This window comes from Phyllostomus discolor, chromosome 2 (assembly GCF_004126475.2).
Source record: "Phyllostomus discolor isolate MPI-MPIP mPhyDis1 chromosome 2, mPhyDis1.pri.v3, whole genome shotgun sequence".
Lineage (NCBI taxonomy): Eukaryota > Metazoa > Chordata > Mammalia > Chiroptera > Phyllostomidae > Phyllostomus > Phyllostomus discolor.
This window is the reverse complement of record NC_040904.2, coordinates 10,919,428-10,934,504: the sequence shown is the minus strand read 5'-3', so window position 1 is coordinate 10,934,504 and position 15,077 is coordinate 10,919,428. Positions and strand designations below refer to the sequence as shown.

Sequence of the window (15,077 nt, the reverse complement as noted above, 5' to 3'; positions counted from 1 at the left end):
CCCCCAGAATGCGTGTCTATGGCAGCAGACATTTCTCTGTACAACTACAATTCCTCAACACATATTTGAAAGCGACGATGAATGAACTGTCCATCTCTATCGCCCCCAAATTCCAGACTTGCATCTCACATCGCTGACTCAGCACCTCCACACGGTGACCGCGTACATATCACAAAGTGTTCAGACAAGCTCCTCCTCGAATAAACATACCGCGCTTTCCCTCAAACCCCGCCATCCCCTTCTCTTCCCCATCTCACCCCCGCCCACGTGCATCTCCCCACGTCTTCCTCTCAAGGCATCGAGGCCGAGGCCGTCAGCATTCCCTGGGGCCGTCGGCATTCCCTGGGGTCCCTCAGACCACCTCAAAGCTATCGCTCTCACCCCTGCCCCCCGCCACTGCCCTAGATCCAGCCACCACTTCTCACCCGGAGGTGTCTGCCTGCTGACTGGTCTTGCTGGGTTCACTCCTGTCTTCCTCCCATCCATTCCTCACAGCAACTAGTGAGTCTTTAAGGACATAAATGGTCAAACCAGCAAAAGCTCCAACGGATCCTCTTCACACTTAAAATAGAAACTAAAGATCCTCCACGCCTAACCCAGCTCAGGTGGCCTTTCTGGCCTGTCTCCTACAACTCGCCCACCCTCTCTCATCACCAGACTCGCCAAGCCCACTCCTCCTATGGCCCTGGCCCAGCTAGCCCACCTGCTTGGGCTGTTCGTTCTCAAAGCACATAAAAGGCTCCTCTTGTCACTGGGTAGTTCACCTGCTCACAGGTATTTTCTGACCACCAGCCTCAAGTCACCTCCCCACAGCCCCAACCTCCCTCCCTTGAGCAGCTGTTAGAAGAAAGCAGGTGGACAGAGCAAACAGTGCCTTTCTTTACTGCAGGGCCTGGGGTCAGTGGACACAGATGACACACACACTGCCTAGGCCCCTGCTCTCATACAGCATCACAGTGGACAGCCAAACCAGAGTCATCCACTGCCAGTGTCCGGAGGAGAGCAAATAAGCAGTTCAGTGCACATGACCAAAAACTCTGTGTCAGGTAGCACCTCAGTGAGCAGGTTATCGGTAAGGGAGAAGACGCTCAAACCAACAGCACAGATAAAACAGCCCTTCCAACGTGCATCTCAACCACTGACCCCACACTCAGGGCCTCTGAGAAGCAGATGCTATGACAAAGTTAGGCACGTGAGAGATTCACATGGGAACAGTGTGGAGGGAGGCAGAGGAGGCTGGAGAGCCATGTGAGATGATACAGGTGGATTCTTGTGGAAAGGAGGGAAGGGAAGGCAGGCAGAACAGAAAGCCCCAGATTCTGGGCAGCTCTAAGGAACTTTCAAGCCCATATGGAGTCCCTGAGCCAAAGTCCCCTCCGGAGTCACAGCCTCCACGGAATGAGCCTGCTTTTGCACCCCTGCAATAGGAAGCATGGCCTCAGTGTGAAGGCGGTGTGGGCCCAGGGCCCGGCAGGGAAGGCCACAGGCAGATCACGGCCACACGGGGTCAGAACCACCTGCTAGACTAGACGTGATCTTCGAGCTCACCCAGTGGGCCCTCTCCCACTCAGCTGAGACTCCGCAGCACACACATCTCAGTCTGTTTTTCCTGGTAATGTAAGGCAACCACCACCACCTCCTGGTTCAGCAGCTCCGAGGCACACAGATCTGTCGTGTGGATGGCTTCGCTGAGTTTGAAAAAGTGTTGTCAAAAGGCTAAGTAACAACCAATTACAGAGAATTCTTGATTTAAAACTGGGAATAAACACGTATGTAATTTTTACTTTTATTAATTCAATAAACATTCATTGAAATGCCTCAAATACACAACATATTGAGGCTATAAAAAGGAACAGATCAAAATTTCCTCTTAAAATGTTTCCTGTGGCCTTGACTGGTGCGGATCTGTTGGCTGGGCATCACTCCACAAAGCAAAAGGTCACCAGTTGGATTCCTGGTCAGGGCACGTGCCTGGGTTGCAGGTTCCATCCCGGGTCAGGGCCCCATAGGGTCGGGACGTGTATGAGAGGCAACCGATGGATGTTTCTACCATCAGTGTTTCTCTCCCTCTCTTTCTCCCTCCCTTCCTCTCTCTCTAAATATAAAGAAATAAAATCTTTAAAAAATAAAGAATAAAATGCTTCCTGTGAAATGGCAAAGCAGACAAGCAAACAGATACGATATTGTGATAAATCCTACAAAAGTGATACAATGAGCGCTAAAGGGACCCGGAACCAACAGCACCCAGCTCTGGGGAGCGGGATGTTCTTAATAAAAGGTGCAGCTCCAAAGATAAAGTGAAGCTTAAACTTAAGTCTTACAACAAAAGCAGGAATTCAGCATGTACAGAATTAGTAGCAATGAACAGTATGCAAATTTTAGTACATTAAAATTGAAATCATAGTATTAATTATTTTTAAAAACTTATAAAAATTTTGTGAAGAGACAATTGCACTAGGACGATTCACTGTGAAAAGAAAAAAATCTAAAGGGAATCTTTTCTTCCATTATTGTTAGTGTCCATGTCATATAATGATTACGAATAAAATAACTCACATAGAGGAAAGGGCTGCTAAAAAAAACGATGCTCTCTGATGTCAAGAACACTGGGCGTGCCACTGGGAAGTACATAACTAGGGAGATGAAATCAACCCATTGCACTGCTTCTATTTTCCTGGCTTCTCCAACTTTTTAATATAAGTATGGTCACTCCAAGTTTCTCCAGGTACCCTCCAAGTGAGCGGCCTACCCGTAACATTCAAAGAAAGATTCCTACTTCCTTGAAACCCTTTCAATCTGGGGGACAGAAACTTGTATCCAGTGGCAGCACAAAGGATCTGTCCCATGTTTTGCTTCTATGGGATCTCCCATGAGATGCCACAGCAGAAAAGCAGGCAACCAAAACATTTAACCCACAAAACGGGAAAACTAGTGGCCCCTCACTCAAGTGAAATGGTCAACTGAGCTACTGGGGCAGCTCAGGGAATATTCTTCAATCATGAATAATGCATTTTGCTAAAGTGGGATATATAAGCAACGAGCAATAAGAATACATTTTAAAGATTTTCCTTTTTAAAAAACTGTATTTATTTATTTTCAGAGAGAGGAGAAGGGAGGGAGAAAGAGAGGGAGAGAAGCATCAGTGTGGTTGCCTCTCACACACCCCCAACTGGAGACCTGGCCGGCAACCCACGCACGTGCTCTGACTGGGAATTGAACCAGTAGCCTTTCAGTTTGCAGGCCAGCGCTCCATCCACTGAGCCACACCAGCCAGGGCTAAAGATTTTCAAATATGTTTTAAATTGAAACATCTGATTGTCCTCACATATGTAAACAAAAATCCTTATTACACCAAAGTATATGTCACAAAACTTTAAAGAGTTCTGCTGCAGTTGCATGGCCTAGCAGTTGACAAGAAGAAAAATCTGAGATGTCCTACATCAAATCACAGCAGCCACAGGGTGGGAGGAAGAGACTCGAGAGGTTTATCAGTTGGAAAAAAGATGCTTACATCCTTGAATGTATGTTGAAACTTTGAATTAACTTCCAGCTAGCTATTTCCACCAAAATCTAGAGAGACTACCTGACCACCGCTAAGCAAGAACTTCATGGACTACTGCCCATGACCAATCCAAAAGAGCAAAGACTGCCTTCCAGGCTATGCACCTATCCCAGAGCTATATTCACCTCACCTTCTCCCACCCCCTTTACCTACGGCCAATGTAAATGCTCTCAGAACAACTTACATCCTTCTTCCCCACCTTACCAAGTAAGAGGCCCATCAACCCCAGGGCAGTGAACATGCTTCTTGCCCTGCTGCTGAGGGTTCAGATCGCATGCCCCAGGACCTGGTCCTTTTTCTGGCCAGCATGTGGCTCAATAAACCCTTTCTTTCAGAAAAGCTTTTAGCTGCAAAGGTTATTGTTTTACATAGTTCTCAAAGGTTCTGGACTCAGGGCCCCTTCACACTCTTAAAAGTTATTAAGACCCCAAAGAGCTTTTCTTTGGGTGTGTTATATCTATCAATGTTTACCACATTAAAAATTAAAGCTGTGAAATTTGTAAAATATTTAATTCACTTAAAAATTTTAATAAACCTACATGTTAAAGTAAATGTTTATAAAAAAAATAATAGATTTCCAAAGCCAAAAACATCTACTGAGTACCAGTATTGTTTTACTTTTACAAATGTCTTTAATATCTGGCTTCACAGAGGACGATTAGATTCTCTTATCTGCTTCAGCATTCGGTATGTTGCAATATGTGGCTTTGGTTAAAGCTTATGAAGCAAAGCCAGCCTCATAGAGACATGTGTTGGAGAAGGGAGGAGTATTTCAATAGCTTCTTTGGATCACTGTGGACGTTCTTCTTTGCTACTGCAACAACGTTAGGTAAGCGGTAGTTTGTTGTTGTTGTTGTTGTTGTTGTTTTAAAGTAGTAGTTTCTTAAAGAAGAGCTGCAAGATAGACTCCAAAACCACAGCAATGCATTTGTTTACACTGTTGCATGGTCCATCGTTTGAATGGATCTTTCACCCATGCCAGAATTTTTATCAGGATGCACTGATCATTTGGAAAACAGTGGCTCACAGAATTATGCACATCTCCCAAATGCTGGCACATTTCATTATATAATGTAAAACACTCACATTCATTAATATTGCCACTGATCTCACCGAAAGTCTTTAAGTACTGGGAAGCTGCCATGCCCATGGTAGCAGACAAAACTTTTCAAGTTCTTAATTTTTGCTTGAAAGCACAAATATTATCATTGGCCACAAATTCTGACAGTTGCTCTCCATTTATTTTACAGACACTATCCACCAAACACCGGAGTATGAATAACTGTGGTCTGTCTGCCACCCATTCTTTCAGGTAGAAACGGCACTCCTCCACAGAAGGGCTCCTTCACTTTGCAGCCCCAGCAGCACACCCGCTGCTCCGCACACAAGCCCTGCACCTCTGTGTGGCAGGAACACTCTGCCCGTTTCCTCAAGCCGAGCATTAGAAGGGTAAGTACTCAAGGGCCAAGACTTAAGAAAATTAATTTTTATTGCTTCATCAAGGTAGGACATGTTTAAGTGAAAGGGGCCACCCCCCTTTGATTTTTACTACAAGTGGAAAGGGCCTAAGAAGGCAGTGACTGTCGGCATGATTGCGGGCCCTTGTTTCAGTTCGTGCTAAGGTACGAGCAGCTTTACCCATCACTGCTTTTTCACCATCAGCACAAACACAGGGAAAACACAAATGACATCTTAGAATTATTACGAAAATAGTCTTCCCTCACAGGCCCCCAGAAAGGGTCTCAGGTACCACCAGAGGTCTGTGAACCACGGTTTGGGAACCACTACAGATTACTTCCAGAAAGAAACACAAGAAATGGATACCAAGAGCTGCCTCTGGGGAAAGGCCAGGGGTAGGCTCACTGGACCCTCCCTACCTTTCCTTAAAATTGTTTCATTTCTCTGCAATGTATATCTGTATTATTATTTTTTTTTATTTATTTATTTTTAGAGAGAGGGGAAGGGAAGGAGAAAGAGAGGGAGAAAAACAACAATGTGTGTTTGCCTCTCACATGCCTGCTACCAGGGAGCTGGCCTACAACCTAGGCACATGCCCTGACCAGGAATCGAACTGGTGACCCTTTGGTTCATAGGCTGGAGCTCAATCCACTGAGCCACACCAGCCAGAGCTTGCATTATTTTAATACATTTTGCAAAGCTTTATGATCAGTGGAGAAACAGAGCTAGACCAGACCAGACCTTTGCGGGCCAAAACATTACCTAGCACCCAGCAGGCACACAATCATTACTGAATGAATGGATACACTGAATAAATAAAAAATGCAAAAAAATAGTAAGTGGCAAAAAGTCCAAAAGAGGAGGCAAGTGTGGGGAAATATTTCAAGAAAGTAACCACATCAGAGATGATCCTGGCTCAAAATATATAAAGAAGGCATTTGGGCTAATCTTTGACAGATGAACAGAATTTAGACATGAAAACTTTAATTTACCACAATACATTTAGGAAAAACAACAAAAGTTTACTGATGTGAAGGTAGTATCAGTCTATCATTTTGAAAACTAAGAATTATACCCTAAATTTTAGAAACTGAAGACATTAGGCCCTGGCGGGACAGCTCAGCTGGTCAGAGCACAGTGCCCGTATGCCAGGGCTGTGGGTGCATCTCCAGCTGGACATGTAAGGGAAGCAACCAGTGAATGCATGGATGAGTGGAATAATAACCAATTGATGTTTCTGTTTCTCTCTCTCCCTCCCTAAAATAAATAATCTTTTTAAAAATATTTAAATGGGGGGGGGCAGGCAGAACACTTTGTGAAAGAAGCCCTTTCCTTCTTTCCCACAAACAGAGCTTTTCCCCTTTTCCTTTGACACCGTCCATCCTGGGGCCCCTGTATTATCAGAGTGCAGGAAAACAAAAAACTAAAGTTAAAGCTAGGGAAGAACTGTATTAATCAGAATAAAGAAACAGGAATGGGACAAATGTAGCCTATTGTGTGGGATTTCCTCTCTAAACCAGTGCAGGCCACTACAACAAAGAACAAATCTTACACCATTGTTCACGTTTTTAAAGCAGTTCAGAAGCAATAGCCCCAAGACATGGTACAGTACCAAAAGCAGCTGTGGCATATCCAAGGTAACTTGATACAATAATAGATAAAGCACAGTGTCTGAGAAGTCTTTTTTTTTTTTTTTTAAGTCCAGGTTATACTTCTAATACCTCATTTTCATCCAGAGACATTATGACACTCTTGGAAAGCCGCATGTGTGAATTCATCCTCATCTTAATTTGAAGGTGACCCCTAAGTCAAGAAGGGTGAATCAGCCAAAAAAGTTAGGGAGTAAGACCACAGCTGTGCTTCTTTCTCCAGAATCCAAAACAAAAAGTCAGCAAAGCCGCCCTACTGGTAGAAATCAGTGCGTTCTAAGACCAGACACTTCCCTGAGGGCGAACCCCACTAACAACAGTGGATGACAAGAATCTAGGAAGGATGCTGGAGAACAAGGCCACACATGAATCATAATACAGGCAGGAGCCTACTTGCAACTAGCCACTGCTGGTGTTCAGATTGAGGAGAAACAATGCAGGATTCTCCAGACTGGTCAGGGACCTGTCACTTACTACCACCTTCCATAGAAGCAGCATTTAGCCTGTTAAGTTTCCCCTTTCTCCAACCTGCCTAGCATAGTGTCAACCCTAACTCTTAAGCAATGTCTCATTCAGACGAGTGTGAATACTATGAAGTCATCCTATTTAACATTACTTTATTCTGAATTGGAAATCTATCTCCCCTCCAAAATTGAGGGGAGGGAGTGGCACAGGACAAAGGGAATTCCACTTTTACTTCTACTTAACCAAAATATTAAAATAATGACAATGAAACTAACTTCAGTTGCTTAGAGCTGTGATTTGTTAATGCCCTTCTTTAATCATATACATAAAACCTCAGCGCTTTCAAAGCACTTCCACATACACTATCTGACTGAATCTTCATTGGAACGGCAGGGCATCAATAAGGCAGGTGTTCACCTCCTTTCACAGCGGGCCAAACCCAAGTTCAGAGACATTGTAATTCAGTGGAGATTCAAGGACACTGTGAAGATGCCAAAAATCTGCCGAAGACACAGCCCCTATCTCACAGCATCTCTCGGGACAATGGGGAGGCCCCACGTCAACAAGAACCACAACCCAAACTGAAGAAGCCGGCATCAAAGGTGTGGAAGCACCCTGGGAGCAAGGCCAAGGGTGACTGTGCCCAAGGAATCACTGACCTATTTGGGTCGGCCTAAGGGCCGGGACAGAAGCCAGGGCTTCTGTCTCCTTGGTGGCAGCTGCACTCTGCTGTCCCTTCCCTTTAACGCATTGTTCTCCCCCTTTCTCAGCTTAAGCTACATTTCCAGGTTCATCTCCACTTACATATAATCTTATATCCCTATCTCATGTATAAATCCTCCACATCCGTCTAAAATGACGATAGTATAAACATTCAATGGATAAGAGGTATTTCTTTCACTGAAGTACTTGACTTTGTGTTTGTTCTGTCATGCAAATTATGAAGTGCTTTGAGGAAAGGATCTAATCTTCCCTAACCATCAACTCCTAGAAAGCACTCAAACATACAAGTACAAAGAAACAAGAACTACAGAGAATAACAAATACACTGGCACCGAAATTAGGAGCAATCTGCAAAAACATATTTCAATGCATAAAATCAAAACTGCAATGCATTATTTTCCCTGGATGAAAAGCTGTAACAAATTCAGGACGGTGGTTCCTGTTAGAACCATTTCTAATTTGAGTTTTTAGACTTCCCAAAAGCATCTCATCACCAAGAATTCTCAAATCCACCCATTTCTTATCGCACTTCCATTTAAAAAAAATGTGCCACCTATCACAGAACATTTAAAAAAATCTGCATGTTGAATTCAAAACAATTTCAAGTAGATGCATTATCTGTGAAACAGACAACAGCACCTACCTCCCCAAGTCTGGTGAGAATTAAATGAGTTAGTACAAGCCAGTGCGTATTTATTAGATGGGTGTAAGAATTCACTACTCCAATCACAGTGAAACATATCAACCTGAAACCTAAAGAAGAAGACTATAAAAGACGGATTCTAAAAGCTGAAAATGCACTTAAGTTTCAGACACAAAGTTAGACATTAGATGCTTTTCTGGATACTGCGCAAGAACTTTCTCTTCAAGCAAGGACATCAAACAGCGCATTAGGACACAGGTTCCGGAAGCAATAACCTCCAGATGGGTCATGCCGCCCACCACCGCTCAAGCGGAATCCCTCCAGTCTATTTTCTAACAAGCAAAGAACCATTCATTGAACTTATTTTTAATTTTTAAAAATTCCGTAAAGGCGCTTAAACAACCTCGTTTTAAGTGCCTCCAGAGAGGGAGGTGCCGTTTTAACCCGGTTTTACAGGGAAGGAAACTGCGCACACAGGGGGGGAAACTGAGGCACACAGACGAAGATGGGCTCACAGGTTCGCACCCCAGGTGGGTGGCAGCTGCCTGGGTACAGCCACACTCGTGAAGCCCGTACCTGCGGCCGCGGGCTGGGACAACCACCGCCTACAGCTGAGACAACACGGTCACTCGCGTCCGCGTTTGCGCGCCTGAGGTCGAACTACCCACCCAGTCAATCGGTCGGGCACCCAAAGCGCTGCGGTTGCGGCACGCCGGCAGGGGCCCCGAGGGTCCAATGGTCCTGGCAGGGGGGACCAGGCTAGCTCCCCGGGTGACTGCCGGGCAAGGCGGGGGTCCCGAGTGAGGGGCGGGGCAGGATTCCCGAGTGTGAGAAGCATGGCGGGGGTCCCGGGTCCGGGGTGAGGGCCGGGCGGGGCCCCGCGGCCGGGCCGCTCACCTTCCGACAGCTCCAGCTCCAGCTCCGCCAGGCTCTCTCGCACCTCGGCGGGCAGTGACACCGGCTCCAGCGGGCACCCGCGGGCCGCCATGGCCCGCTCTCTCGCTTGGGCCGCGCCCCGCGACTGCCAGGCCGGCTCGAGCCCGGGCGGGGTCCCAGGTCAGGGTCGGGGCCGGGTCCGAGCGGCGCTGCGGGGAGCGGCTATGTCGCTCCCCTCACCTGGGGAACCAGCATTGGGCCGTCGGGAAGCAGAGACGGCAAAGTAGGGGCGCGGCCCGAGGGGCTCGGCACCGGCGCGGCCGCGAGCACGAGCACTGGCACGTTCACAGGCGGCTCCTCTAGCGCCACCGCCGCCCGCGCGCCCCCGACATCTCCGGGAGCCCTACTCACGGGCCCGCGTGCGCGGTTAAGGGGCGGTAGGGGAGCGCGCTTGCGCAACGGATCGCGGGCGGGGCTGGGAGTCCCGGCACCGCCCAGCAACACCGATAGCTCACTCTCATTGGCCTAGAGGTCTCGGCGAGGTCGCTCCGAGCTCCCATTGGAGAAGCGGGAGGACGTCACTTCCGAGAGGCTCTGCGCCCGAGTGCAGATTGCTTAGCGATCTGATTCCTCGAGAGGTCCAGGTCTGGGTATCTCTCTCTATGCAAGGATCTTGGAGTTGAGGTGCACGCCCCCCAATCTCCTCCTGGGGTCAGGGGATCCTACCTACCACTGTGTACTGCACTGCCGGGGCTTTTTTCTGGTTCCTAGTAACCTGCTGGGACACCGTGGGCACACTTATATCCTGGCTTTGCATTGCTGCCGGGATAGTCGCAGAGGTGTGGCCCAGGCATTTTCCCCAGGCTTTTTTGTGTTAACTTATTTGCTTTTCAGCCTTCGAAGATATAGTTCTGACCAGGAAGTAACTCCAGCAGCCATGTCAGATCTTGAGGTGACCCTGGGAAGTGAGAGGACAGATAGGGGACAAGACACTAGGAGCCCACATGTAGAGTTGAACTGAGAAGCCCACAGGACCCTAAAGCAGCTGATTCCCACTTGCACAAGGGACGTGTGTCTGCACATACAAGGCTGGACTAGTGAATGTGAATATACATGTCCATGGTGGACAGCCACCTTGCCGAAGTCCTTATCTGGTGACTAAGTGAGGCAGGAGTATAAAGTCTGGCCGTGTGAGCCCCACACAGAGCACCTCTGATGAGCAGCAGCACAGGGGGCCTGCCAGAGCTTGGCTGGGCCTACCTACACTCTGCACAATTCTGCTTCCTTCCCCTTCCTCTCATAGGTGTTGATACCAAACATCGTACCACAGACTCCATCCACATCTGCTTCCAGAGAAATCATTCTGCAACAGGGACCAGGAGTATTGTGAAAGCAGGTGATAAAATGGGGTTTGAAGCTGCTCACTCGTCACTTGTGGGTGAAGCACTCTGTCCCTGTGAGGCAACAGATAGTCACAAGTGAGGAAACTCCAGAGGCACCCCGGGACTAGGACCAGGGAGCCTATTCTGAGACCATTTGTCCACACTTTCTGGAAAAGTGCTGAATCATGGTGGATCATGACTGCACCCTCACAGAAGATGCTACTTGACCCTCACTTCATTATAATAATGTTATAATAAATTTGCATTGTGGGACCCTCTCCCCTGGTGGGCAATCAAGGAAAATCATGGGAGACCACATGCACAGTAGCTTAAAAGTAATACAACTACTTGTACATGCACAATAAAAGCCCACCAAAATTGGTCAGGAAATATCCACCCTGTAAGAATAGAATCCCTCTGGCCACAGGGGATCAATCTCTGCTCAGAGTTGACCTGCTTCCATTCTGTGAAGTGTACTATCACTTAATAAATCTGCTTGCTCCCTCTTTCTCTCTCTCTCTCTGCTATAAACTCTGTGTGTTCAGTTCTTTGTGATTACCAAGAACCTGGCTAGCTGTACCTACCCATGACACCCACGCAACATAGTGATCAAGTTGTCAATTTTGCAACAGTGTTAAAGTAGGAGGTAAACCACTGAAGTGAAATGGAATACATTAGTGGATGATGTATTAGGCCTTTATATTTATGAAAATAGTTGCTATAAGGAAGGATAATAGCAATGGATAGCTATTCCTTGGTACTATGCATACTCTTAAAAAAATAATAGACAAATGATGGTTAGCAACAATTGAAAGCCATGGAATTTCTTTGGATGTATGTAAAGAAACACTCATCTTCTACACTGAGACAATAAAGACAGGGGCCAGGGGCAGGAATTAGTATATCAAAGATGGTAAACATCCAGCCAGGGAAGTTACGCTAAGTTTGAGGCCCTGGTTGGGAAAAGCTGGGCCTGTGACACTTTGGTTGGAGATGTCTAGGTAGAAGCCCTCAAATGCTTTGACTACCCAGGCTGCCTTGAACCTTTCCAGCCGACCCATGTGGCTCATCTCTCCCTCTCACCTCTCCTGAGGTTCCTCCTAAGGGCTGCGAGGGAAGAGTCTGTTCCATTCCCCTCTGCTGGCCTCTGGTGGTTTGCTGGCAATCCACCAGATTTGTGTTGCTTGGCTTCTAGATTCATCACACGGGTCTCTGCCTTCATATTCACATATTCATTTTTCCCTACATGTGTGCCGGTTTCTGTGTTCAAATTACCCTTTTATAAGGACACCAGTCATTGGATTAGGGTTCACCCTAACGAATTCATCTTAACTTGATCATTCTGCAGAGATCGTATTTCTGAATAAGATCACAGTCACAGGTACTGGGGGTTCGGACTTCAACACCTTTTGGGGGCTCAGGGGTGGGGGGCACAATTCCACCCATAACGAGCTGTAAGACCCAGTCAACAGCTACTGCCAGGAGCCGGGAAAGTGTGTGTTGGGCTGGACTGTGAACACGTCTGATGAGGGGTAGTCCCCAGCATCGCTGTTTCATTCACCAGCGTGACCTCCACAGAAGTGAAAAGGGAGCTGGAATGTGAAATTGGTTTGAAGAATGTTATCGACTTATGAGCAATCTTTTAAGATATGGGATCTTACATCCCAGCAAAGACTAAGCGCGATCTTGCCCAATGACGACTTGTAGAGTGATGGTGTTATCTATTGCTACATGACAAATTACTATATATTTAGTGGCTTAAAACAAGCATTTACAGGCATGTCTTAATTTTATTGTGCTTCACAGATGTTGTGCTTTTTTAAAAAATCGAAGGCAAGACCCTCCACCAGCAAAAATATTGTGATATCACTCACTTTATCGCAATACTTGCTTTATTGTGGTGGTCTAGAACCCCGTCTGCAATGTCTCTGAGATATGCCTGTATGTCTTTCTAGGTTACCACAGGGAATGATGAGATGGCTTATCTCTGTTCCACAGCATCTAAGGCCTCAGCCGGAGCAGCATGGAGGCCGGAGGCTGGAATGTCCTAAAGGTTCATTTCCTCACATGTCTAGCAGTTGATGCTGGAACCCAAACTGAGGATACCAGCCAGAACACCCACGCATGGCCACTCCTTGTGGCCTACACTTCCTCACACTGTGATGGCTGGGTTCCCAGGGCAATTGTCCAGAAACAAAGGAAAGCCATGGCCTTTTTGTGAACTAGCCTCAGAAGTCATATATATCACTTCTGCCGCTTCCTAGCTATAAGTGCTAAGTCACGAAATCTCACTTATAGTCACGGGAGATTAGACTCCATCTTCTGAAGGGAGGAATATGAAAGAATTTGCAGATACATTTTGAAAACATCACACATAGAAAAAGCTTTGGCCCCCAGTAGGCAGAGTTGCAGTGACCGGATTGCTGCGGTGGACTGCATCGAGGGTGTGGATGTGCTGAAATGCTGTACTCCATACTTCCTGAAGAACCACCAGATGATTATGTTCCACGCCAAGGCACGAATAACACATTTATGAAAGTTTAAATAAACAGGCTGATGAAAGGGGCACTGATGCCACCCAAATGTTCAGTGGTGGCTCACCTCTGTAAGCAAGAGCGGACAGTACCAAAGACTGCTCCAGAACTCAGTTGGGTGACAGCAACGTGGAGGACAGGGTCCTAAAACAAAAGAGGCCAGGAGGCGGCCCTGGACTGACACGAGTCAGAGTATGGCAACTATGATGGCCAGCAAGGTCTAGGTAGCAGCCAAAACAGCCTGACCTAGAGAGTTACAGAAATGGTTAAGAAAACACAGCATCCCTGGAGGCAAAATAGATGCACAGCTGAGAATACTACTGGCAGAAAAGTCTGGGAAGGTCGACTAGGAAAATCAAGATGGTTGCTGGGTAAAAAATCATGATCCCACACCCAGTTTTGGGAGCTGAGCCAGTATTCAGACGTGGAACCCATTTACTGAAGTGGCCACAGACTGAGGCCCCCGTGGTACATTACAGATACGCACAAGGAAATCCCCAAGTCCATTTCCAAAGGGCTCAATAGCCATTTCCTTTGATAACTGCACCCAGGGGAAATGTCTGGGTAGCCAAACATTTTGAAGACTGATGGACCCAGTGTCTGAATACTGGGTCCTAGATACCTCGTCATCATGGCCCCATTATGTTTCTTTTATTTTCTCTTTTTAATTAAATTTATTAGGGTAACATTGGTTAAGAAGATCATATAGGTTTCAAGTGTACATTTCTGTGATACATGATCTGTATATTGCATTGTATTCCCGCCACCCAAAGTCAAATCATCTTCTGTCACCATATATTTGGCCCCCTTTCCCCTTTAATACCCCCCTCCCCTGCCCATCTCTCTGGTCACCACCGCACTGTTGTCTGTGTCTATGACTTTCAGTTTATATCCCACATCTGAGTGAAATCATATGGTTTCCAGCTTTTTCTGGCTGACTGACTGACTTCGCTTAGCATAAAATTCTCAGCATCCATCCATGTTTTCATGTATGACAGTATTTCCTCTTTCTTTTTTTTAATGTACAAACACATTCTTTTCTTTTAAAAGATTTTATTTATTTATTTTTAGAGAGGGAAGGGAGAGAGAAAGAGAGAGAGAGAGAAACATCAATGTGCAGTTGCTGGGGGCCGTGGCCTGCAACCCAGGCATGTGCCCTGACTGGGAATCGAACCTGCGATGCTTTGGTTCACAGCCCACACTCAATCTACTGAGCTACGCCAGCCAGGGCTGTATTTCCTCTTTTCTTATGGCTGAGTACTGGTCCATAGTGTACATGGACCACATCTTCTTTACCCAGGCCTCTATCAAAGGACATCATGGCTTCATCAGAGTGGCTGCCTATGATGGCAGGTAACAATGGAGTCCTGTCCAAGGTCCAGCTTACAGTAGGTTCCCCGGGTCTGTGCACCTGTTTGGTGGTCAGTCCCCAGCTGAGTAATTGGCATTGACATTCTCAGCAGTTAGCATTTCTCTCACACGGGGTCCCTGACCTACTGTAGGTTTAGAGCAGCGATTTTCAACCTTTTGTATGTCATGGTGCATGTAGTTAATTACTAAAATTCTGTGGCACAGCACAAAATATATTTTTGCTGATCTGACAAAAATAGATATAATTTTGACTCATTCATACCAGATGGCTATTGTCGTGTTGGCTGTTATCATTTTTTTTTTATTTGACAATCTAAGAGAAAAGAGGTCAGTGCCCCTGACTAAATATTCAGGTGTTGCAGGTTTTAAACATTCTCGTGGTGTGTCAGTGCCTCCTGCAGCACACGGGTTGGG

General features: G+C 46.5%; 1 protein-coding gene across 9 annotated transcripts in view; it reads right to left on the bottom strand.

The window, feature by feature from the left end:
• The window catches only part of DIP2A (disco interacting protein 2 homolog A), a 104,127-nt gene extending 94,333 nt beyond the window's left edge, over nt 1–9,794 (bottom strand). For 5 of the 9 annotated variants that reach the window (XM_028504536.2, XM_036017537.1, XM_036017536.1 and 2 more), the window contains exon 1: nt 9,398–9,789. In XM_028504536.2, the coding sequence (XP_028360337.1) occupies nt 9,398–9,488 (91 nt within the window). In that variant the 5' untranslated portion in view covers nt 9,489–9,789. Of the gene's footprint in view, nt 1–9,397 lie in introns of all 9 variants that reach the window. The other 4 variants (XR_004901227.1, XM_036017541.1, XR_004901228.1 and 1 more) reach the window with 3 other exon arrangements.
• Between the last annotated feature and the right edge of the window lie 5,283 nt (nt 9,795–15,077).